Source organism: Coregonus lavaretus (assembly GCF_964263955.1).
Source record: "Coregonus lavaretus genome assembly, chromosome: 23".
Classification (NCBI taxonomy): domain Eukaryota; kingdom Metazoa; phylum Chordata; class Actinopteri; order Salmoniformes; family Salmonidae; genus Coregonus; species Coregonus lavaretus.
Genome location: NC_140010.1, coordinates 32,577,907 through 32,603,706, shown reverse-complemented (window position 1 = coordinate 32,603,706; position 25,800 = coordinate 32,577,907). Strand labels below are relative to the sequence as shown.

General features: G+C 46.9%; 1 protein-coding gene across 1 annotated transcript in view; it reads right to left on the bottom strand.

Moving 5' to 3' along the window:
• The window catches only part of LOC311150483 (MAM and LDL-receptor class A domain-containing protein 1), a gene marked incomplete at its 5' end in the record, with an annotated part of 50,784 nt that overhangs the window by 13,524 nt on the left and 11,460 nt on the right, over positions 1 to 25,800 (bottom strand). The window contains 26 exons of the mRNA XM_084187981.1: positions 6,627 to 6,805; positions 7,145 to 7,363; positions 8,116 to 8,281; positions 8,743 to 8,930; positions 9,333 to 9,476; positions 9,677 to 9,782; positions 10,062 to 10,221; positions 10,546 to 10,639; positions 10,897 to 11,197; positions 11,321 to 11,488; positions 11,769 to 11,860; positions 12,275 to 12,436; positions 12,596 to 12,715; positions 12,983 to 13,198; positions 14,052 to 14,177; positions 14,282 to 14,443; positions 14,621 to 14,699; positions 14,785 to 14,914; positions 15,384 to 15,507; positions 15,832 to 16,051; positions 16,225 to 16,375; positions 16,562 to 16,664; positions 16,924 to 17,046; positions 17,300 to 17,390; positions 18,035 to 18,189; positions 25,656 to 25,775. Coding sequence (XP_084044107.1) covers positions 6,627 to 6,805; positions 7,145 to 7,363; positions 8,116 to 8,281; positions 8,743 to 8,930; positions 9,333 to 9,476; positions 9,677 to 9,782; positions 10,062 to 10,221; positions 10,546 to 10,639; positions 10,897 to 11,197; positions 11,321 to 11,488; positions 11,769 to 11,860; positions 12,275 to 12,436; positions 12,596 to 12,715; positions 12,983 to 13,198; positions 14,052 to 14,177; positions 14,282 to 14,443; positions 14,621 to 14,699; positions 14,785 to 14,914; positions 15,384 to 15,507; positions 15,832 to 16,051; positions 16,225 to 16,375; positions 16,562 to 16,664; positions 16,924 to 17,046; positions 17,300 to 17,390; positions 18,035 to 18,189; positions 25,656 to 25,775 — 3,899 coding nt within the window. The remainder of the gene's footprint in view (positions 1 to 6,626; positions 6,806 to 7,144; positions 7,364 to 8,115; positions 8,282 to 8,742; positions 8,931 to 9,332; positions 9,477 to 9,676; positions 9,783 to 10,061; positions 10,222 to 10,545; positions 10,640 to 10,896; positions 11,198 to 11,320; positions 11,489 to 11,768; positions 11,861 to 12,274; positions 12,437 to 12,595; positions 12,716 to 12,982; positions 13,199 to 14,051; positions 14,178 to 14,281; positions 14,444 to 14,620; positions 14,700 to 14,784; positions 14,915 to 15,383; positions 15,508 to 15,831; positions 16,052 to 16,224; positions 16,376 to 16,561; positions 16,665 to 16,923; positions 17,047 to 17,299; positions 17,391 to 18,034; positions 18,190 to 25,655; positions 25,776 to 25,800) is intronic.

Genomic DNA, 25,800 nt, shown 5'->3' with positions numbered 1-25,800 from the left:
GGGAAAAAAGTATTTGATCCCCTGCTGACTTTGTACGTTTGTCCACTGACAAAGAAATGATCAGTCTATAATTTTAACGGTAGGTTTATTTGAACAGTGAGAGACAGAATAACAACAACAAAATCCAGAAAAACGCATGTCAAAAATGTTATAAATTGATTTACATTTTAATGAGGGAAATAAGTATTTGACCCCCTCTCAATCAGAAAGATTTCTGGCTCCCAGGTGTCTTTTATACAGGTAACGAGCTGAGATTAGGAGCACACTAGTGTGTGACCCGTTTCAAGAAGCTAGGTTACCTGTATAAAAGACACCTGTCCACAGAAGCAATCAATCAATCAGATTCCAAACTCTCCACCATGGCCAAGACCAAAGAGCTCTCCAAGGATGTCAGGGACAAGATTGTAGACCTACACAAGGCTGGAATGGTCTACAAGACCATCGGAAAGCAGCTTGGTGAGAAGGTGACAACAGTTGGTGCGATTATTCGCAAATAGAAGAAACACAAAATAACTGTCAATCTCCCTCGGCCTGGGGCTCCATGCAAGATCTCACCTCGTGGAGTTGCAATGATCATGAGAACGGTGAGGAATCAGCCCAGAACTACACGGGAGGATCTTGTCAATGATCTCAAGGTAGCTGGGACCATAGTCACGAAGAAAACAATTGGTAACACACTACGCCGTGAAGGACTGAAATCCTGCAGTGCCCGCAAGGTCCCCATGCTCAAGAAAGCACATATACAGCCCGTTTGATGTTTTCCAATGAACATCTGAATGATTCAGAGGAGAACTGTCTGAAAGTGTTGTGGTCAGATGAGACCAGAATCGAGCTCTTTGGCATCAACTCAACTCGCCATGTTTGGAGGAGGAAGAATGCTGCCTATGACCCCAAGAACACCATCCCCACCGTCAAACATGGAGGTGGAAACATTATACTTTGGGGGTGTTCTGCTAAGGGGACAGAACAACTTGACCGCATCAAAGGGACGATGGACGGGGCCATGTACCGTCAAATCTTGGGTGAGAACCTCCTTCCCTCAGCCAGGGCATTGAAAATTGGTCGTGGATGGGTATTCCAGCATGACAATGACCCAAAACACACGGCTAAGGCAACAAAGGAGTGGCTCAAGAAGAAGCACATTAAGGTCCTGGAGTAGCCTAGCCAGTCTCCAGACCTTAATCCCATAGAAAATCTGTGGAGGGAGCTGAAGGTTAGAGTTGCCAAACGTCAGCCTCGAAACCTTAATGACTTGGAAAAGATCTGCAAAGAGGAGTGGGACAAAATCCCTCCTGAGATGTGTGCAAACCTGGTGGCCAACTACAAGAAACGTCTGACCTCTGTGATTGCCAACAAGGGTTTTGCGACCAAGTACTAAGTCATGTTTTGCAGAGGGGTTAAATACTTATTTCCCTCATTAAAATGCAAATACATTTATAACATTTTTGACATGCGTTTTTCTGGATTTTTTTGTTGTTATTCTGTCTCTCACTGTTCTTTTTTCGCTCACTGTAGGCCTTGAAATACATCCACAGGTAGACCTCCAATTAACTCAAATGATGTCAATTAGCCTATCAGTAGCTTCTAAAGCCATGACATCATTTTCTGGAATTTTCCAAGCTGTTTAAAGGCACAGTCAACTTAGTGTATGTAAACTTCTGACCCACTGGAATTGTGTTACAGTGAATTATAAGTGAAATAATCTGTCTGTAAACAATTGTTGGAATAATTACTTGTGTCATGCACAAAGTAGATGTCCTAAGCGACTTGCCAAAACTATAGTTTGTTAACAAGAAATGTGTGGAGTGGTTGAAAAACGAGTTTTAATGACTCCAACCTAAGTGTATGTAAACTTCCGACTTCAACTGTATGTCGCACGTCACTACTTCACAGGAGAGGCATTTGAACATAATTTTGCCAAGAGGTGAGTTCGGATTGGTCTGCCATGTAGCACGCTTCTGTAACATGAGCTGCTCAGTAAGTGTAGATAATCCTTGCTACCGCAGTCTTTTTGAAAGATATAATGCCAAGAGTTTATAATTATAACACATAATAATATTATAACAAGGCACCTGTAAATTGAAATGCGTTCCAGGTGACTACCTCATGAAGCTGGTTGAGAGAATGCCAAGAGTGTGCAAAGCTGTCATCAAGGGAAAGGGTGGCTATTTGAAGAATCTCAAATATAACATATATTTTGATTTGTTTAACACTTTTTGGGTTACTACATGATTCCATATATGTTATTTCATAGTTGTGATGTCTTCAATATTATTCTACAATGTAAACAATTGTAAAAATAAAGAAAAACCCTTGAATGAGTAGGTGTGTCCAAACTTTTGACTGGTAGTGTATGTTTCTAATTTTGGCAGAAAGTCGTTTTCATTTTAAGTTAAAGCGTACTGTTCACTAGCTAGCGAACGTTAGCTTGCTGGCTCGCTAGCTAACGTTACGTGTATGATCTGTGTAGTAATATTATTTGAAACTCAGAAAGCCATTTGTATTGCTAGTTATAGGCTAATGTTAGCTAGCTAGCTAACATTGAACGTAGTTGGTTAGCTTTAGCTATTCATAGTCCAGCATTTCACACATGGTGGCTAGTTATGACAATTTTTTTGTACTGTAGCTATGGGTTGGGAATATGGTTCATTGTTTAGCTAGTTAGCTACATGTCTAAACAAAAGACTCCACTTCGCCCGATGGTTAGATGCCCCATCAAGTTAGCCAGGTGACGGCAATCTATTGTATTTCATGAACATGTGTACATGTCTAGACAACAGTGACCCATCCACTTAGCTAGATGTGGCTGGAGGGTGGTTATAGCATTTCTTTCACATGACTCATCAATTTAACATTTGTTTTTGGGTAAGCATCACCTAATAATTATAAAATATTTATACAATATTTTTATCTGGACACTTTCAAAATCAGATTAGGCTATAGTCCAAGGACTAGAGAAAGTGTATTTTTACCTGGAGTTTTTCCTTATTATAGGCTACTACTTTCAGCACTTTTAGTCTTGAAATCTTTGGTTGTTTAATACAGTACCTTACTCACTCTGTTTAGCACATGGCCTCATGTGAATCCTTAAAGAGGTGGGTGGGGCTAAGGCTTAAGAGGGTGTGAACGATGCTGAATAGGTGTAGACTCAGAACAGCTCTCCAGTAGGTATCCCAAAACATTCAAGGGCCATTTTCTCAAAAGTGGGGTTAAAAGTTTATCAACTTTCAAAGCATAATTACTTAATTGTTCCTCAACTGCAGTGTATGATATACCATTTTGTAGCTCTGAGTCTCTACTTATATCCAATGTAAAAAACACAATTTCAAATGTTGCTACATAGGACCAAATCGAGGCGGTTGGTCACATATATGGTATGTAAATAAAGTCTAGCGAGTGTGCGTAGGGTCAGTGCAAGATGGAGTCAGTGCATCTAGTTCGGGTACCATTAATTGACTATTGACTATTTAGCAGTCTGGCTATTTAGCAGTCTTATGGCTTGAGGGTAGAAGCTGTCTCTGAGACTGTTGGTCCGAGAGCTGATGCTCTGGTACCGTTTGCCGGTGGTAGCAGAGTGAACAGTCTATGGCTTGGGTGGCTGGAGTCTTTGGCAATTTTTTTCACCGCCTGATATAGAGGTCCTGGATGGCAGGGAGCTCGGCCCCAGTGATGTACTGGGCTGTCCGCACCACTCTTAGTAGCGCTTTGCGGTCAAGGGTGGTGAAATTGCCATACCAAGCGGTGATGCAACCAGTCAAGATGCTCTCGATGGTGCAGCTGTAGAACATTTTGAGGATCTGAGGGCCCATGCCAAATCTTTTCAGCCTCCTGAGGGGGAAAAGGTGCTGCCGAGCCCTCTTCACAACTGTGAGGGTGTGTGGACCATGTTAAGTCCTTAGCGATGTGGACACCAAGGAACTTAAAGCTCTCGACCCACTCCACAACAGCCCCATAGATGTGGATGGGGGCGTGCTCTCCCCTCTTTCTCCTATAGTCCACGATCAGCTCCTTGGTCTTACTGACATTGAGGGAGATTATGTTGTCCTGGTCTCTGAACTCCTCCCTGTAGGTTGACTCATCGCAGTCGGTGATCAGGCCTACCACCGTCATGTCGTCAGAAATCTTGATGATGGTGTTGGGAGTCGTGCGCAGCCATGCAGTTGTGGGTGAACAGGGAATACAGGAGAGGACTAAGCACACACCCCTGAAGGGCCCCTGTGTTGAGGGTCAGTGAGGCGGAGATGTTGGGTTGTTGCCTACCCTCACCACCTGGGGCTGACCCGTCAGGAAGTCCAGGATCCAGTTGCAGAGGGAGGGGTTCAGTCCCAGGGTCCCTAGCTTGGTGATGAACTTGTAGGGGACTATGGTGTTGACCTCTGAGCTGTAGTCTATGAACAGAATTCTCACATAGCTATTTCCCCTCTTGTACAGGTGGGAGAGGGCAGTGTGAAGTGCAATTCAGATTGAGTCATTTTTTGATCTTTTGGGGCGGTATGCGAATTGGAGTGGGTCTAGGGTGTCTGGGATGATGGTGTTGATGTGTGTCATGACCAGCCTTTCAAAGCACTTCATAATTACATTTAGGCTAATTACCTTGGAGCTCTTGGGGACAGGGGCAATGGTGGTCAGCTTGAAACATGTTGGGATTACAGACTGGGACAAGGAGAGATTGAAAATGTTTGTGAAGACACCTGTGAAGACACCTGCCAGCTGGTCTGCTTTGAGAACCCACCCTGGTATTCCTTCTGCCTTGTAATTGTTTAAACATTTTGCTCACATCGGCCACGGATAGCGAGATCACATAGTCATCCGGAAAAGCAGGGGCTTTCATGCGAGGCACAGTGTTATATTCCTTGAAGTGAGCATAAACGGTATTTCACTTGTTTGGGAGTTCCGTGTTGCTGGGCAGCTCATGGCTGGGTTTCCCTTTGTAATCTGTTATCGTCTGCAAGCCCTGCCAATTACGACAAGCATCGTAGCCGGTTAAATAGGATTCCACTTTCCTCCTATATTGTCCTTTTGCATGTTTGATGTCTCGTCGGAGGTCGTAGTGGGATTTCTTGTATGTGTCCATGTCCGTGTCCCATTCATTGTAAGCAGTAGCTCTTTAGCCCAGCGCGGATGTTGCTTGTAATCCATGGTTTTTGGTTGGGATGCGTTCTTATAGTCACTGTGGGGACGACATCGTCTATGCACTTATTGATGAAGCCTGTGACTGTTGTGGTAAACTCCTCAATGTTATCGGATGAAACCCGGAACATATCCCAGTCTGTACTAGCAAAATAGTCTTGTAGCCTGGCATCTGCTTCGTTCAACCACTTCCGTATTGAGCACATCAATGGTGCTTCCTGTTTGAGCTTTTGTTTGTAAACAGGATGCAGGAGAATGGAGTCATGGTCATACTTGCCGAAGAGAGGACGAGGGTGTGCCTTGTATGCGTTTCTAGGGGTAGATTACAAGTGGTCTAGAGGTTTAGCGCCCCTAGTGGCGCAGGAGACATGTTGGTAGAAGTGCTGCCTCTGGATGAGCGGTTTCTTGTTTGTTTATGGCCCCATACAGTTCGTTGATTGCCAGGGTGGTGTTGGCCTGAGGAGGAATGTAGACAGCTGTGATAGTTACGGATGAGAACTCTCTTGGTAGATAAAAGGGTCTGGAGCTTACCATGAGGTGTTCTATATCAGGTGAGAAAAAGCTTGAGATTTCCTTCACACTTGAAGCAGCACACCAGTTGTTATTTATGAAAAACACACACTGCCTCCTTTCATTTTCCCCGATGCCGCCGTCCGATCCTGCCACTGCATGGAGAATCCACCGAGTCCTACGAGCATAGCGTCATCATCCAGCCATGTTTCAGTAAGACATATTAAATTGCAGCTTTTCAAGTCTCTATAATAGGAGACTCTCGAATGAAGCTCATCCATCTTGTTCTCGGAGTGACTGGACATTTGCCAATAGAACGGAGGGGAGCACCGTTCGGTTTCCTCTTCGACCTCAATTTCACTAGGACTCCACCTCGTCTCCTGCATTTATGCCTCCGGCCTTTTGGTATCCCATGGAACAAAGGAGTAGGGTCCGGTATGAACAGGGGAACAGCTGAGTCGGAGTTGAAGTCGTATTTGAAGTCAAAATCAAGGTTACTAACTGTCGATCTGATTTCCAGAAGTGCTTGGCGGTCATATTTGATAATAGTATGAACCTTCTGTACAAGAAAAGTAAAGGTAAACATGAAAAAAGCCACTAAATAGAAAAGTTGGGTTGGAGCTCGTAAGATGTTGCCCTTCTCCTTTGGCACTATCTTTGTTCATTAGTTGACAAGTTGAATCAGGTGTGCTAGCTGTGGAATAGTTCAAATACATGGAATGGCTGGGGGTCCCAGAGGAGAGGATTGAAAACCCCTGATATAGTTATATGGATGCAGCAAGGACCATTTCTATTAATCTGAGCCTTAATGACTCAACAAACCAATTCTACTAAAACATATTGGATTGGATAACCAGGATAATTTGCAGGATGTGTTATGCTGGAGGAGGATGGGAATAGAAACTAAAACCATTGTGTTTCGACGCATAGCAATCATCAGTGTGTTTGGTCTAGGATGGCATCCCACAGCGTCAAGATGGGCTCACCCTGTAATCTTCCCTGTCCAGCTGCAGCGTTGCCTGGGCAAACCTCCACAGAGCCCCCTGGTCCTCTGAGTGGGACAGCAGCTTTACCTGGCTCCCTTGTTCACTCCACTGGTACACATTCAGCGTCCCCATGCCCCTCCCGGACATGTGGTACCACAGCTGAAGACACACCCCTTTACCTACACCACAAACAGACAGACAGGTAACACATCCTTATTCAGTGTTCCATAGGGATCTGCTCAAAAGTAGTACACTATACGTGAGTGAAATAATAGGGTATGGTTTGAGACAAAACCTCTGTCATCTGTAGTAGATTGCTGCCAGTCTATGATTGCATTCCAATTCTCTCAAAGTGTGCACTTGTACACTCTTCCCCATGCAATGAATAGCATTGGGGTTGGCATGGGTTTACACCAATCTTCCACTAGTCCTTTCCTTTTAGTTCCACGAAGTGTAGTGAACAAGTGCACACTTAGAGCAGAAGGGTAGAGAAACAGGACGCAGGATATCTCTTTCACCTGCAGGGAACAGTGGGGAGGCCATCCTGGCTGTCTGTCCAGGCTGGTCAATCCCTGATGAGGGCAGGTAGAAGTAGTGTCCAGTGGCGGTGTTGGTGGTGTGGTCGTAGTCCGGACCGGTGTTAGGGTTAGGGGTGGACCCCGACCCCCTGACCCAGTCACCGTCATCATCAGCCTGCTGAAGCCAGTTACAACTGCTCTCCTCAAAGTCACACAGGTCTGGAAGGTAAAACATATTTAAAGATATACAACATATATACACTATATGCCAGGAGAACGCTACCTGCCCGAAAGCATAGTGCCAATTGTAAGTTTGGTGGAAGAGGAATAATGGTCTGGGGCTGTTTTTCATGGTTCAGGCTCCTTAGTTCCAGTGAAGGGAAATCTTAATGCTACAGCGTACAATGACATTCTAGGCGATTCGGTGCTTCCAACTTTGTGGCATCAGTTTGGGAAAGGTCCTTTTCTGTTTCAGCATGACAATGCCCCCATGCACAAAGCAAGGTCCATACAGAAATGGTTTGTCGAGATCGGTGTGGAAGAACTTGACTGGCCTGCACAGAGTCCTGACAACCCATCGAACACCTTTGGGATGAATTGGAACGCCGACTGCGAGCCAGGCCTAATTGCCCAACATCAGTGCCCGACCTCACTAATGCTCTTGTGGCTGAATGGATGCAAGTCCCCGCAGCAATGTTCCAACATCTAGTGGAAAGCCTTCCCAGAAGAGTGGAGGTTGTTATAGCAGCAAAGGGGGAACCAACTCCATATTAAAGCCCATGATAATGGAATGAGATGTTCGATGAGCAGGTGTCCACATACTTTTGATCATGTAGTGTATCAACATATACAAAATATACTGTATATCAACATATACTTAAAGATATACAGGTATATCAACATATAAAAAGTCACACAAACAAACAAACAAACAAATGCATGCTAAGACTTGAAGTTATGATGAAGTGTACCTGATGGGGCGCAGGGTCCCACGGTGAAGGTGACGTCATCGATGGCGATGTCCCCCGCCTCTCCGCCCACCGAGGCCTCTAACACCACCTGGTGGACTTCCTGTAAGGTCACATGACTCTGAGCCAGCAGCCACTCATCCCCCTGAGTGCGACCCCTGTACCACACCTATAGATAAAGACAGAAGAGCAGGTAGATGATGGCTCTAAATCACTGATCTAGGGTCAGATATTAGCTATACACTACCAGTCAAAAGTTTGGACACATCTACTCATTCAAGGGTTTTTCTTTATTTGTAAAACATTTTACATTGTAGAATAATAGTGAAGACATCAACACTATTAAAGAACACAATTGGAATCATGTAGTAACCAAAAAAGTGTTAAACAAATCAAAAGCTGTCATCAAGGCAAAGGGTGGCTATTTGAAGAACCTCAAATATAAAATATATTTTGATTTGTTTGACACTTTTTTTGGTTACATTATTTCATGTCGTCACTATTATTCTACAATGTAAAAAATAGTAAAAATAAAGAAAAACCATTGAATGAGTAGGTGTGTCCACATTTTTAAAGACAGGGGAGAAGGTAGATGTTACCCCTAATCTCTGATCCAGGGTCTGTTCATACCATTGTTCCTAGCCGGGACTGTGTGGTGTGTAGCACCATCCTGAGTGATCCTACTGTGGGCCCAAACATGTGGTACCAGAATGAGAGGCAGTACCCCTGGGGCCCTGCAGGGGGCAGCAACTGGGACTTCAGCTGAGCAACGCTACCAACGGCGCTGGGAGCAGAGCTCTCGATGTACAGGTAATACCCTAGGAATTAAACAACACACTGATTAAGGAAACCATTGAATTATGCAACAGGTTGGAACCGTTGAAGCAATTGAACACACCCTGCTGAATGCCAACATTAAAAAACGCCAACAGTTCCAACCAGTTACGTTATATTGTCCAGATTTGATGTAATCATGACCATTGGTCACACTACCCCTTTAAAAGTACCAGAAACAGTGAGGGAAGAACCATAGCCTACTATATCGCTAGCATTAAACACTGATGCTGAAAATGTCTTCCGTGTAACGCCCAGTAGCTGGTACTTTGAAAATGTATCACACTACACTACCCCTTTAAAGTTCCAGGACAGGGTGTGATTTAATGTACATCATCATGAAATGAATACATTGATTGGTGATGTGATGCAACTGTGGGACTGACCAGTGGTGGTGGTGTGGTCCCCAGCAGGCCCAGTGTTTGGGGTGTCTGTAGGACCAGACTTCATCTGCCAGTCTTGTTCCTCCTCTGCCCCCTGCACCCAGCCACACAGGTCCCTCTCAAAGGAACAGTCATAGGCAGACAGGGCTGGGGAGAGAAAAGTAATGACATGAAGAAATGACATGATGTGGCCTGGGCCCATATTCATAAAACTTCTCAGAGTGCTGACCTAGGATCAGGTCTAGGATCAGGTCCCCCCGTCTACCTAGTCGTATTCCTTATTATCTAAAAGGCTAAACTGATCCTAGAACATCTGCACATGTATTGCTAATGCAGTCCTGCCCTACCTGGTGGCTGGTAGGATGTGTCACAGTTGAAGAAGGAGATATCGTCCAGAGCGACAGCACGGGAGACATCTGATAGGCTCTCCCCAGCCCAGCTTCTGAACACTACCTGAGAGGACAGACAATTACATCAGTACAGTCAACTAGCATGCTGTAGGTCCAGAGGTTTCTCCTGATTGCCTGACCTGAGAAGAGAATATTCTCGGCCCTAGTAGAGTTTAGTAGTGCCCAGAGTTTTTCCTGGTCTAGTAACATGGTCAGTCAAAAAAAAAACTCCTTGACCTAAACATGTGGTTTATGACTGAAATACCATGCCAGTTCAATGTTAGGCCCAATGGAGTCATATAAATAAAGCTAGTAACGGGTATATCTCAGTGGGAACACACACCTTGTAGGGCTGCAGGTGTTGACCTAGAGGCAGGTGCTCTGGGCTCCACTGGGGGGCGGTGGTGAGTGTGCGTGACCATAGTGCTATCTCTTTGCCCTCAGCCTCCTGCAGAAGAACACTCAGAGACCCTACACTTTTACCACGCATCTGGAAGTGAAACCTGGGAGGAACACAGACAGAGACAGAGAGACAGAGACAGAGACAGAGACAGAGACAGAGAGAGAGAGAGAGAGAGAGAGAGAGAGAGAGAGAGAGAGAGAGAGAGAGAGAGAGAGAGAGAGAGAGAGAGAGAGAGAGAGAGAGAGAGAGAGAGAGAGAGAGAGAGAGAGAGAGAGAGAGAGAGAGAGAGCGAGAGACGCTCATACATTGTCCGTGAGGCTCTAATATAAAATATTTTTGAATAAAACTGAGGTCAATATCCACAGGTAGACATCGAAGGCGGGCTCATGGCATCAGCCTACTGGCTGTCCTGTCTGTCACTCACAGTATCTGGCAGTAGGGGGACAAGGATGGGAGGGCGGGACTCTGGAGACGAGCCTCGATTTGGGACTGGCTGAAATTCACTGCCATGTAGTAGCCTATTCACAAAGTAGGAGGCAGAAGGGAAGGGGCTTAAACATGCAATCTGTAACTTTAATTTCCCATCAAAAGTGCTGCTGCTGTTTTCTTCTTGGCCAATTGTGTTAATAGTACCGATCGAGTTGTCACTGGTGAAATGAAAATAACAGAACGCAACTTTATGCTAAATGGTTTTACATGAGCTTCAACTGTTGCCTTGTCATTGGTAGGTGGTTGTGGTCATGTGTACGGTCAGTGTGTGGTCCAGTGTGGTTACCTGTGCCAGTCGTGTGGTCCGTCTCTGGTACTGTGTGGTTACCGGCTTCCTGTCTCTGCCACCTGTTGACGCCCTCGCTGGTGTCACTCCACAGACACTGGTCACTCTCAAACGTACAGGCACTGGTGGTGGGAGGGACTGAGGAAGTGGGTGTGGCTGGAGTAGTGGGAGGGACAGAGGAAGGTGGGTTGACAGGCAGCTGGCTGTTGTTAGGGTCGTGGACACACTCCTTGGAGAAGGAAACATCGTCAACTGCAACCAGACCAATATGGGTTTCTCCTCTCGCATACTGGAATACAATCTGCAGATACACAAGCATACGCACACACACACCAATGAGCCGTCCAATCTGTTATGCAATACACACTAAATAAATTGTGTGTGTGTGTGTGTTTGTATGTGTGTGTGTGTTGTCCTCTCTGACCTTGCTGTTGACCGGTGAGAACAGTATGACCTCTGCCCTGTGCCAGCTGTAGTCCTGTGATGAGTCTCTGGTCCACAGCACAGTGTCATCAGCCCCATTGTGGTCTGTCCTCAGCCTCACAGTCAGACTGGCCATCTCCTCATCCTGACTGTAGTAGTAGAACCTGACCTGTAGGGGGAGACAGAGAGCAGCGTCTCACTGAGGGAACCACAGACTAGCCAGAGGAGGATACGGAGCTGCTGTTGGTGCATAGAGATGGAAAGAGGGCACATTTCCTATCTTTTCCATGATCGATTCTGTGACAGCACAGGCAGCACTATTGCGGGCTAAAACAGTCTTTGTGGCAAATCCGCCCTCTAGCCAACTCTATGTGTTGATGTAACATCAGTGTTCATTGTGAACAATATAGATTGTGATTGACAGAGTCGTTGTGAATGTAGAGACTCACGGTGCAGTTGGAGCTGGGTAGCAGAGTGCTGGAGAGCATCTCTGATGTCTGGCGCTTCTCAGTCAGGTGGCTCCCAGGAATCACATAGTGCCCTGAAACATAAAATAATAATAATAATAATAATAATAATATGCCATTTAGCAGACGCTTTTATCCAAAGCGACTTACAGTCATGCGTGCATACATTTTTTTTTGTGTATGGGTGGTCCCGGGGATCAAACCCACTACCTTGGCGTTATAAGCGCCGTGCTCTACCAGCTGAGCTACAGAGGACCGAGCTATAAAGACAACCTCGTTCTTACCCGCCTATCACAAAGAACCGGCCCATATCTACAGCACTGACAGTAATGGGGGATGGTCATCTCGGCACCCAGAACTAAATCTCACATGAGCGCTGCTACTCTTTAAATCTGTGATGAAAGACTACAGGGATGGCCATGGGGCAATTCTTGAACTCCCTGATCCACACACTATAATTCATCTCTAAGTGCAGTAGGTGGACCTACCTGCTCCATTGTTTTTGGTGTGATCCCTCGGCGGCCCGTGTTGAGGCCAGGCGCTCTCTCCCTTCTGGAAGGTCCAGTCAGCCCCGGGGGTGTCCACCTCACTCTCCTCCCAGGAGCACAGGCCCTGCTCAAAGCTGCAGTGCCCCGTGTAACCCTGCTTCTCTGGATACACACGGACAGAGGAAAGGGATGACTCAGGATACAACCAACCGATTAGAGCTCTTTGTTATTATTATGTGACCTGGCGAGGAAAAACTCCAGGCCCTTGTTAAAAGCATGAACCAGAGTTTCCCTGCTTACAAAACTGTCCTTCTCACTCACCACAGTCGGCCTCATCAGTCCCATCCCCACAGTCGTCGGTGTAGTCACACACTCGGCTCTGCTCCACACACACACGGTTAGAGCAGGTGAACACTCCGGCTGGACAGGAGTCCTGGGGCTCTGAGGGGGAGAGAAAACATAGTTCATCAAAGACTGCTTCAAATCAGCACTGGAGCAAAGTGAGATTCAATATATATAGCTCCTGTAATAGACAGGTAGTACTATGCTATGCTATGCTATGCTATGCTATGCTATACTATATTCCCCTAAATACAATTGACCACTTAGGATATTGCCATTGTAGTTTATAGCGTAATTGTTTCCCTTCCCCTATAACACAAGTAACACAACCCATGGCTACTGTCACTTTGTGTGTTTGCTGCTCACCAGGCAGACTACAGTTGAGGAAGAGGATGTCGTCGATGGCGATGTCCCCTAGCTGACTGAAGGTCCTGGTGGCCTGGAAGAGCAGGGTGAAGACCTGGGGGGTACGACCTACCGTCACCTCGCCCCGACGCCACGCATCCCCCTGGTCATCCGACCGCCACCACAGAGGAGTGGTCCTGGAGCCCTCCTGTAGAAGCACGCTGAGTTCCCCTATACCTGACAACAAACATAGACATAAACACAAGCATGCACACACACGCACCCATAAACACTAGGACTGTCCATACCAAAAATTAAAACACTAAGCAGACCAAACTCTTTGGTCCTTTAAAAACCTGCTGTATGTAAAACATTGTGTGCTATAGCTTGGGAAATAAATAAATGTGACTCTGGACAACAACATAATGATGTTTGTGTTTTGTGTCCTTGCCACGATACTAACGAGTATCGCCATACTGATATCATCCCGGCCCTAATAAACACGCAGAAACGCAAACATGCACATACAGGTAAACGTATATTGAAAGCAGGTGCTTCCACACAGGTGTAGTTTCTGAGTTAATTAAGCAATTAACATCCCATCATGCTTAGGGTCATGCATAAAAATGCTGGGCAGGTCATTCTTTTGGCTACCATGGCTATGTTCCTATAGGAAGAAAATGCCCCCATCCACAGGGCATGAGTGATCACTGAATGGTTTGATGAGCATGAAAGAAATTTAAACCATATGCCATAGCTGTCTCAGTCACCAGATCTCAACCCAATTGAACACTTATGGGAGATTCTGGAACGGTGCTTAAGACAGCTTTTTCCACACCATCAACAAAACACCAAATGATGTAATTTCTCGTGGAAGAATGATGTCGCATCCCTCCGATAGAGTTCAAGACACTTAGAATCTATACCAAGGTGCATTGAAGCTGTTCTGATGGCTTGTGGTGGCCCAACGCCCTATTAAAGACAGTTTATGTTGGTGTTTCCTTTATTTGGGCAGTTACCAGTACATGCAAGCACGCACAAACATACAGTACTTATTACGCATGCATGCATATGTGTTGGAGCATCTTACCTGTTCCATACAGGTGGTAGTAGAACACTAGCAAGCACACAGCACTGGCCTGCTTCATGGCGGGACTCTGCAGCGCTGCAAAGCTGTTCACATCCCCATGGCTAGACTCCACTGCCATGTACCAGCCTGGAGGAACACAGGACAGACAGAGCTGAACTAAAGTAGAACTACAAGGGTAGTGTGTGCGTCTTAAATGTGTGTGTGTGTGTGTGTGTGTGTGTGTGTCTTACCCAGCTCAGTGCCCAGGGTGTGGTCTATTGACGGGCCAGTGTTCTCCGTGGTAGTGCCATTCCTGCCCCGTTGCCATGTAAACTGGCCCACACTGACATCCGCCCAATCACAGGTACCGTTCTCAAAGGAGCACCCCACAAAGTCCCCGCTAGTCTCATTGTCTGTCGGGACAGGTGGACATGGGATGAAAGGACATGGAATAGGGTATGGGGGGACCGAAACAGGTGTAGGGTACAAGGGCCAACAGAGAACAGGGACAGTTAGCCTTGTTGCTTTGATTTGCCCATAACCAGTCTACAACTATTGCTATAATGCTTTCCACATTGTTTGTACTGTACCTGGACAAAGCCCTGGCGTTACAGTGATGTCATCAATAGCAATAAATCCATGGTCTCCAGATTCTGCGTCTATCAGCACCTAGACAGACAGGGTTAGAAAGTACACTCAGCTGTGTAGGACCAGTGTGTGAGCTGCTTACAAAGCATTAAACCAGTCACTGTACCTGGAATGGGCCGGACTTCTCCACAGAGCCAGAGAAGCGGGTCCAGTTGGATCCTCCAGATTGGGTCTCAAACAGTAACTCTTGTTTTGTTGGCCCAGAGCGCACAAACACACGCAGCACCCAAGACTCACTGCACAATAAGGAAGACATAAGGGGAACAGATAATTATTCTATTGGAGAAATGTTGACTCCTACCAAACTCTACCAATATAGAGCCCCTGTGTTAGGCTAAATGTCTCCTGCCATCCCAAAAGTACAGTTCATGTACAGTTCATTACAATAGTATAGTTCAATATGGCGGCAGGTAGCCTAGCGGTTAAGAGCGTTGGGCCAGTAACCATTAAGTCGCTGGTTCGAATCCCCGAGCCGACTAGGTAGAACATCTGTTGATGTGCCCATGGGCAAGGCACTTAACACTAAATTGCTTCTGGATAAGAGCATCTGCTAAATGACAAAAATTTCAATTACTCCAACCAGAGGGTGTGTATGTCTTGTTTTTGATGTATGTAACTTGTCATATGTGGTTTTAATGTACCGGACACAACACAAAATAACTTCCCTCTAAGAAAAGTAAAGTCCCTGTAAGTCGAGGTTCTGACCTGCCATTCATGTGGTACCAGACGGTAAGGCAGGTGGCTTCAGTCTGAGACTGGATCCACTCAGAAACCACCACAGCCCGGCTGCTCTGGTTCTGGGTCAGGGCCGGGCTCAGCAAGAACCTCCCTGATAGCAGAACAGATCACAATAGAGGTCACGTATACATCAGTCATCATCCTAAGACAATAACAATCATTTCAGCTTTCAACTTGTTGCTATTTTGTTGTCATGAGTATCTGGTGCAAAATAACATTAAGTCATTAAAATTGTGTGTGTATAATCTCCATGGTTATTTATTTACCGTTATTTTACTAGCTAAGTTGACTGAGAACATATTCTCTTTTACAGGTTTAATTTAAAGGGAATCATATTTGAGCATGATTTTCAACTATATGACTATAGACGTGTTTCTCTTGTAACTGCCTGCGGTGCTGTGGTCCAAGCCCTCACCCTCTGGTGTCTGACTGGTGTGGTCAGTGTCTGGGCCATGGAAGCGTCCGTCTGCCTGTACCCAGTCATGTCCGTCTGTCCGGGCCTCATTGACCCAGGTACACTGGCCAGACTCAAAGTCACAGCTGCCCATGGGAGTACAGGCTCCTTCCCTCATAGACACATCATCAATCTGCACCGTCGAATCAGAGCCCGGCGCATGCTCTGCTCTGAAAACCACCTGGGGGCATGGGGGGGGGGGGCGTGGGTGGGTGAAGTCAGAAGAAAGTGGAAAGAGATCAATCAGTCACTTCCCTATCCTCTTTCCAATGAGGATACCTGATCATAGGAATGGCTAGTACCAGAGCCAATTAGAATGCGTACAGTGTTGCGTAGCTAGCTAGGTGAGCTAACCTTAAAGGTGTTAGGGGCGGACACAGTGAGTTCTGCCACCTCCCAGCCTGTAGAGGGAGCTCCAGAACGCTGCCACAGAGCCGGGCCCTGCTCGCTGCTCCTCAGGACATGCACTGACAGATGGTCAGTGGAGCCAGCAGGCAGCCAGTACCTAGAGGCGGAGTGAGAGATCAGGGCAGAGGTAAAATGATTGGGGGGATGAGGAGTAGGAGGTGAGGGGTGAGGTTTTTAGTAGGAGAGTGAGGTGAGAAATGAGGCTAGGGGTGAGAGGGGAAAAGTAAGGTGAGGAGAGATGAGTTGGGAGGAGAGTGAGGTAACAGCGAGGGACTGAGCTCACCAGAAACGAACACACATCCCTGTGGTAGAGCTTAGCTCTGGAGAAAGCAGCTGAGCCACCTCGATCTCCGTTGAGTTCAGTTTCAACACAGTCAGATAGAAACCTACAGGACAGACACAGACAATCAATAATTGTCATAATAATAGATTGGATTTATGCAGCGCTTTAACAGGTGCTCAAATCCCTTTGCACCAGCTAGATTGGCAGCCTAACAATGCCATGAATGACTACTGTTTGACCTGCTTCCCAAAGACGGCCAGATGGGACTGCCTGGTTAGATAAAGGTTCAATAAAAAATATATATGCCTTCCTTTTCTACCACCCTTCACAAACACAATGATATTGGCCACAATAACATTCACCTTTCTCAGTTCTGTAGGTGTGGTCCAGTCGGTCCTTTCTGCCTCTCAAATGGTCCCAGCGCCCCTTGTGACTCATGTCTACCTCAAAGTCACACCAGGAGTCTACCTCAAATCCACACGGATCTGTATGAAGCAAACACTTATTACCCTGCTGCTTCCCCATACTCTCCCAATAGAATATCATCATAGTCTCAATCAGTGAGGAAATATATTGCCTACATGATGAGTTTGATATGGTATAACCCCACAGAATTAAATAGAACTCTAGTATGTGATATGATCAATATAGTATAACCTATGTGCATTAGTGGCAATATAATAACAACAATCACACATGGCAGTGTGTATATAGAGCCATTATGAACGTATTTCTTACTTTGATCTTTGCAGGCTCCTTCCTTGACTGTGACATCATCGATGGCTATAAACCCACTGCCAGAGGTATTCCTGCTTCCAGAGAACTGAACCTGGACCACAGATCATACATCATTACCACTGTGCATGTGTGTGTGCGTGCGTGTGTGTGCGTGTGCATACCTCCTGTGTGTCTGCTATGCTGAGTGTAACCTGTGCATTCATCCATTCTGAATCCTGGCTGCCTTGGCGAGTCCACACCACAGTTCTTGATGTTTTCTACCATGAAGAGAATACTAAATGTTACAATACTCTTACATATGACGCATTAAAAAACAGAAACTATTAGTTGAGTAGGTATTTACGTGCAAGTTAGAGGACAATAACATAAAAGCTAGATGATGAAAGGCACTTGTTCAACTGTCAGTTCAACCAATTGTAGAAGGCTACCATATGTTACTCGAAACCCCCTTGCCACTAATACATCTACTGATAATGATTTGGGCAATAGCATTCATCAGGGAATTCTGTATGTTTGTTATAATGTAACTAGGGCCCAGAGTTTTAAAACTCCTTCTAAAACATCAGTGTAAAACATATACGGCCAGGACAGAGATTAAGCCTGGTCCTGGACTAAAAGCAAGCTCAATGCAGATTCTGAATTGAAAGTACTTCTCAGTCCACGACCAGGTTGAGTCTGTGTCTGGGAAACCAGCCCATATATGCTATAACCCCGGTAGTTGTCTACTGTACATACCGTCTGTACTAGGAGGTCCAGGTTGGACACAGATGGTCCCAACATGTAATACCAGAATCCAACACAGAGGTCCGTGGTTTGGACCGTAAGAGGAACAGAGACGACCGCGGTCTCACCGTCCCCGCTACCAGACATATTCACCATCAGGTAAAACCCTGTCACACACACAGGACATAAAGCAGCCATTTTTGAGTGACAGTCTTTGCCACTTTGAGTGACACTTGTGGCAGATGCAGGGATGTTTAGTTTGTCTCCCTATGCGTAATGTGATGGAAAATGTTATCATGTGAAGAGACTGCCTTGAAAATTTTAATCTTGTCTTAGTGTCATAAATAATCCTTGGTTCCTGTCTGTGCTTGGTAAAGATGTGATAAACCCCCTCCTTAGGATCATCTGGCAGAACTCCCAGAATATGTTATTTAAGTTAAGATAAGAGACGGTGATGTGGATATACTCGGAATACATATCCCAAATGAAATAAATGATCTCACTCCAATAAATGTTAATAGAAAGTTAGCAAAAATAGATAAGATCTTGCTATCATGGAAAGGTACCGTAAATACCTGTGTTTTTGTGGAAAAATCACCCTGATTAACTCTTTAGTAGTATCACAGTTTAAATATTTGCTTATGGTCTTGCCTAAGCCTAGCGAACAGTTTTAAATATATAAAAATATAAAAAAGATTTAAAAAGATTCCGTTTTATTTGGAATGGCAAGCCAGACATAAATTAAACAGGCCTATTTATATAATGAACATGAATTCAGAGGACAGAAATTATAAAATATTAAAGCATTAGACCTATCACTAAAAGCTTCAGTCATACAAAAGTTATACTTAAATCCGAACTGGTTCTCTAGCAAATTAGTAAGATTGTCTCACCCCATGTTCAAGAATGGCCTTTTACATTTATATTACATTTACGTCATTTAGCAGATGCTCTTATCCAGAGCGACTTACAGGAGCAATTAGGGTTAAGTGCCTTGCTCAAGGGCACATCGGCAGGTTTTTCACCTAGTCGGCTCGGGGATTAGAGCCAGCGACCTTTCGGTTACTGGCACAACGCTCTTAACCACTAAGCTACCTGCCGCCCCTTTATTCAGATTACAACCTCTCACTTTCAGTTATTTGAAAAGGAAATCATCTCCCAAATATCACTATTTCTAAAACAAGCCATAGAAAGTTGGTTGTAATTTCAATTTAATCCTCAAGAAACGACAGAACAAATAATGCAACAAATATTGTGGTTAAACTCAAATATACTAATGAATAAAAAACAATTATTTTTTGAAAAAATGTTTAAAAAAGGTATATTCTTCGTAAATGATATCATAGGTAGGACTGGTGGAGTTGTCGCACATGCAGCTAACAAAAACATATGGAAATGTCTGTTCTAACCAAAATTACAACCAAATAATTGCAGCATTACCGCAAAAATGGAAGAGGAAAGTTGAAGGGGGAAAAAGTAAGGAACTTGTCTGTTGGCCCTGCATTAAATAACATAATTGGTTAAAGAAAATTGTGATAAATAAAAAAGTATACAAGTTTCATTTAAAGACCAAAGGACTGACAGCTGTCCCATATAGATTGCAAAATAGTTGGGAAGAGATTTTTGACGTACCGATTCCATGGCATAGTGTTTATGAACTGATACACAAAACGACGCCAGATTCAAAACTTAGAATTTTTCTATTTAAATGATTATACAAAATTATTGCTACCAATAGAATGTTATTTATATGGGGGATACAATCTTCCCAGCTCTTCAGATTTTGCTGCGAAGAGACAGAATCATTAGATCATTTGTTTTGGTACTGTCCATTTGTAGCTTGTTTTTGGTCACAGGTCCAGGAATGGCTGAAGGATTGCCAAACACTGCATTCCACAGTAAGAACATCATACCAAAGGTCAAGCATGGTGGTGGTGGTGTGATGGTTTGGGGATGCTTTGCTGCCTCAGGACCTGGACGACTTGCCTTAATAGAAGGAACCATGAATTCTGCTCTGTATCAGAGAATTCTACAGGAGCATGTCAGACCATCCATCTGTGAGCTGAAGCTGAAGCGCAGCTGGGTCATGCAGCAAGACAATGATCCAAAACACACAATCAAGTCTACATGAAAATTGCTAAAAATCAACAAATTGGATGTTTTGGAATGGCCTAGTCAAAGTCCAGACCTAATCCCAATTGAGATGTTGTGGCAGGACTTGAAACGAGCAGTTCATGCTTGAAAACCCACACGTCACTGAGTTAAAGCAGTTCTGCATGGAAGAGTGGGACAAAATTCCTTCACAGCGACGTGAGAGACTGACCAACAACTACAGGAAGCATTTGGTTGGAGTCATTGCAGCTAAAGGTGGCACAACCAGTTATTGAGTGTAAGGGGGCAATTACTTTTTCACACAGGGGAATTGGGTGTTGCATAACTTTGTTTATGAAATAAATATGTAATTGTTGTGTTATTTGTTCACTTATGTTCCCTTTATCTAATATTAGGTTTTGGTTGAAGATCTGATAACATTCAGTATCACTGTCACACTCTGGCTCCGGGACTGTGTGTTAGAGCCAGGGTGTATTTCATTTGGTGGTGTTGGGTATGGGTGAGTTTCATTTGTTTGTGTTTTTGGTAATTGGTCTGGTGACTCCCAATCGGAGGTAACGAGTGTCAGCTGTCGGCTCGTTATCTCTGATTGGGAGCCATATATAATCTGTGTGTTTTTCACCTTGTGTTTGTGGGTTTTTGTTCCAGTGTTCCATGTTCCGTGTTTCAGTATTTGTAACTTTTGGACTTCACGTATCGTCATTTGTTGTTTTTTCGTGGTTGCTTTATTTAATAAAGTCATGTTCACTCAACGCGCTGCGCTTTGGTCCGCTCATTTTGAAGACGATCGTGACAGAAAAACCCACCATCAAAGGACCAAGCAGCGTGTCCAGGAGCCGAGGGTCTGGACATGGGAAGAGTTATTGGACGGAAAGGGTCCTTGGGCACAACCGGGAGAATATCGCCTCCCTCGTGAAGAGCTGGAGGCAGCCAAAGCCGAGAGGAGGTGGTATGAGGAGGCAGCACGAAGGCGAGGCTGGAAGCCCGTGGACGAGAGGCAACCCCAAGAAATTTTTTGGGGGGGGCACATGGCTTGGGCGACTGAGCAGCAGGAGGCTGCCACAAGGCAGAGGCAGAAGGCTACCAGGTTAAGGGGGCTGACGGAGGCAGAAAAGGGATGGATTCAGGAGGCTACCAGGTTAAGGGGGCTACTGGGAAAAACAGGGAAGGAAGGTGTAGAGCAGGGTTCTTCAATCCTGGTCCTGGAGGGCCGAAACACTTCTGTTTTTTATTTCTACCTGGTAGTTAATTGCACTCACCTGGTGTCCCAGGTCTGAATTAGCCCCTGATTAGAAGGAGAGGATGAAAAACAGAGGTGTCTCGGCCCTCCAGGACCAGGATTGAAGAACCCTGGTGTAGAGGCTCGGCGAGAGGTACTGGGGTGTGTAACCAGTCCGGTCCGGCCCGTTCCTAATCCCGAGGTACAGCCAGTAGTGTGTGTTCCCCGTACGGTACGGCCTGTTCCGGCCCCTCGCACTAAGTGTACGGTGCGCGTCGCCAGCCCGGTTCGGCCTGTTCCTGCCACCCGCACCAAGTGTACGGTGCGCGTCGCCAGCCCAGTTCGGCCTGTTCCTGCCACCCGCACCAAGTGTACGGTGCGCGTCGCCAGCCCAGCCCGGCCTGTTCCTGAGCCTCGTAGGAAGCCTACGGTGCGCGTCGCCAGCCCGGTTCGGCCTGTTCCTGCCACCCGCACCAAGTGTACGGTGCGCGTCGCCAGCCCAGCCCGACCTGTTCCGGCCACTCGCACCAGGGATACGGTGCGCGTCGCCAGCCCTTTCCTACCAGTGCCTACACCACGCCCCAAGCCTCCTGTGTGTCTCCAGGGTCCAGCATGCCCTGTTGCTACTCCCCGCACTAGCCCTGAGATGCGTGTCCTCAGCCCGGTACCTCCAGTTCCGGCACCACGCATCAGGCCTACGGTGCGTCCCCAGGGCCAAGCATGCCCTGTTGCTGCTTCCCGCACTAGCCCTGAGATGCGTGTCCTCAGCCCGGTACCTCCAGTTCCGGCACCACGCATCAGGCCTACGGTGCGTCCCCAGGGTCCAGCATGCCCTGTTGCTTCTCCCCGCACTAGCCCTGAGATGCGTGTCCTCAGCCCGGTACCTCCTGTTCCGGCACCACGCACCAGGCCTACGATGCGCCTCAGACGGCCAGAGTCTGCCGTCTGCCCAACGGGGCCTGAACTGCCCGTCTGCCCAAAGGCGCTTAAGCCGCCCGTCTGCCATGAGCCTTCAGAGCCTTCCGCCAGACCGGAGCCGCTAGAGCCTTCCGCCAGACAGGATCAGCCAGAGCCTTCCGCCAGACAGGATCAGCCAGAGCCTTCTGCCAGACAGGATCAGCCAGAGCCTTCAGCCAGCCATGAGCAGCCAGATCCGTCAGCCAGCCATGAGCAGCCAGATCCGTCAGCCAGCCATGAGCAGCCAGATCCGTCAGCCAGCCATGAGCAGCCAGATCCGTCAGCCAGCCATGAGCAGCCAGATCCGTCAGCCAGCCATGAGCAGCCAGATCCGTCAGCCAGCCATGAGCAGCCAGATCCGTCAGCCAGCCATGAGCAGCCAGATCCGTCAGCTAGCCATGAGCAGCCAGATCCGTCAGCCAGCCATGAGCAGCCAGATCCGTCAGCCAGCCATGAGCAGCCAGATCCGTCAGCCAGCCATGAGCCGTCCAGCCGGGATCCGCCAGAGCCGTCCAGCCGGGATCCGCCAGAGCCGTCCAGCCGGGATCCGCCAGAGCCGTCCAGCCGGGATCCGCCAGAGCCGTCCAGCCGGGATCCGCCAGAGCCGTCCAGCCGGGATCCGCCAGAGCCGTCCAGCCGGGATCCGCCAGAGCCGTCCAGCCGGGATCCGCCAGAGCCGTCCAGCCGGGATCCGCCAGAGCCGTCCAGCCAGGATCCGCCATTTAGTCCGGTGCTGCCCCTTAGCTCGGTGTTGCTCCTTATCCTGGTGCTGTCCCTTATCCTGGTGCTGCCCCTTAGTCCGGTGCTGCCCCTTAGCTCGGTGCTGCTCCTTAGTCCGGTGCTGCCCCTTAGTCCGGTGCTGCCCCTTAGTCCGGTGCTGCCCCTTAGTCCGGTGCTGCCCCTTAATCCAGTGGGGTTAGGATGTAGGGTGGTTGATTGGAGGAGGCTACTTAAGTGGGTAGTGACTATGGTGGGGTGGGGATCACGACCAGTGCCAGAGCCGCCTCCGTGGAGTAACACCCACCCAGCCCTCCCCATTTTTTGGGTTAGGCGCGGTCGGAGTCCGCGCCTTTGGGGGGGGGTACTGTCACACTCTGGCTCCGGGACTGTGTGTTAGAGCCAGGGTGTATTTCATTTGGTGGTGTTGGGTATGGGTGAGTTTCATTTGTTTGTGTTTTTGGTAATTGGTCTGGTGACTCCCAATCGGAGGTAACGAGTGTCAGCTGTCGGCTCGTTATCTCTGATTGGGAGCCATATATAATCTGTGTGTTTTTCACCTTGTGTTTGTGGGTTTTTGTTCCAGTGTTCCATGTTCCGTGTTTCAGTATTTGTAACTTTTGGACTTCACGTATCGTCATTTGTTGTTTTTTCGTGGTTGCTTTATTTAATAAAGTCATGTTCACTCAACGCGCTGCGCTTTGGTCCGCTCATTTTGAAGACGATCGTGACAATCACAAATATGCAAAAGTAGAGAAAATTAGAAAGGGGGCAAATACTTTTTCATAGCACTGTATGTATGCAAACTCAGCAAAAAAAGAAATGTCCTCTCACTGTCAACTGCGTTTATTTTCAGCAAACTTAACGTGTAAATATTTGTATGAACATAAGATTCAACAACAGACATAAACTGAACATGTTCCACAGACATGTGACTAACAGAAATGTGACTTTTGAAATCAAAAGTAACAGTCAGTATCTGGTGTGGCCACCAGCTGCATTAAGTACTGCAGTGCATCTCCTCCTCATGGACTGCACCAGATTTGCCAGTTCTTGCTGTGAGATGTTACCCCACTCTTCCACCAAGGCACCTGCAAGTTCCCGGACATTTCTTGGGGGAATGGCCCTAGCCCTCCGATCCAACAGGTCCCAGACGTGCTCAATGGGATTGAGATCCGGGCTCTTCGCTGGCCTTGGAAGAACACTGACATTCCTGTCTTGCAGGAAATCACGCACAGAACGAGCAGTATGGCTGGTGGCATTGTCATGCTGAACGGTCATGTCAGGATGAGCCTGCAGGAAGGGTACCACATGAGGGAGGAGGATGTCTTCCCTGTAACGCACAGCGTTGAGATTGCCTGCAATGACAACAAGCTCAGTCCGATGATGCTGTGACACACCGCCCCAGACCATGACGGACCCTCCACCTCCAACTCGATCCCGCTCCAGAGTACAGGCCTCGGTGTAACGCTCATTCCTTCGACAATAAACGCGAATCCGACCATCACCCCTGGTGAGACAAAACCGCGACTCGTCAGTGAAGAGCACTTTTTGCCAGTCCTGTCTGGTCCAGTGACGGTGGGTTTGTGCCCATAGGCGACGTTGTTGCCGGTGATGTCTGGTGAGGACCTGCCTTACAACAGGCCTACAAGACCTCAGTCCAGCCTCTCTCAGCCTATTGCGGACAGTCTGAGCACTGATGGAGGGATTGTGTGTTCCTGGTGTAACTCGGACAGTTGTTGTTGCTATCCTGTACCTGTCCCGCAGGTGTGATGTTCGGATGTACTGATCCTGTGCAGGTGTTGTTACACATGGTCTGCCACTGTGAGGACGATCAGCTGTCCGTCCTGTCTCCCTGTAGCGCTGTCTTAGGCGTCTCACAGTACGGACATTGCATTTTATTGCCCTGGCCACATCGGCAGTCCTCATGCCTCCTTGCACCATGTCTAAGGCACGTTCACGCAGATGAGCAGGGACCCTGGGCATCTTTCTTTTGGTGTTTTTCAGAGTCAGTAGAATGGCCTCTTCAGTGTCCTAAGTTTTCATAACTGTGACCTTAATGGCCTACCGTCTGTAAGCTGTTAGTGTCTTAATGACCGTTCCACAGGTGCATGTTCATTGCTCAAGCATGGGAAACAGTGTTTAAACCCTTTACAATGAAGATCTGTGAAGTTATTTGGATTTTTACTAATTATCTTTGAAAGACTGGGTCCTGAAAAAGGGATGTTTCTTTTTTTGCTGAGTTTATATATATATATATTTGCGAGAAAAAACAAACATTGGAAGTGATGCAGACAATTACATTGATGGAAGTTACAATGTATATGCAATTTTAAAGCTGTTCTACCCCTCCCCCTCCCCCCAAAAAAGATTAGAGACTGTGCCAGACACATGCCGGGACCAACCCTATGAACTATGCCTATGTAACGTGTCCGTAAGCAATATATAAGAGATCTAGCAGGACTGCCCCGAGGGAGCTCACTTCAGACCGGTACATGATGCATCTAAGTTTGACTGTGACCTCTACAGCATGCTGATAATAAACAAAGATTTATTTAAGATTGACTTCGAATGTCCCTGTGTAGAATTTCCATGACAGTAGCTAGCTCTTCAGGTCCAGAACAGTACCTTGGTCATTTCCGACCGTGTGGTCGTACAGCGGTCCATTCCATGGCTGGTCCACCTGCAGGCCTTGGGAGTGGACCCAGTCGAAGGCATCGTTGGTCTCCTGGACCCAGTTACACAGGCCTGATGGGGAAGGACAGGAACATTT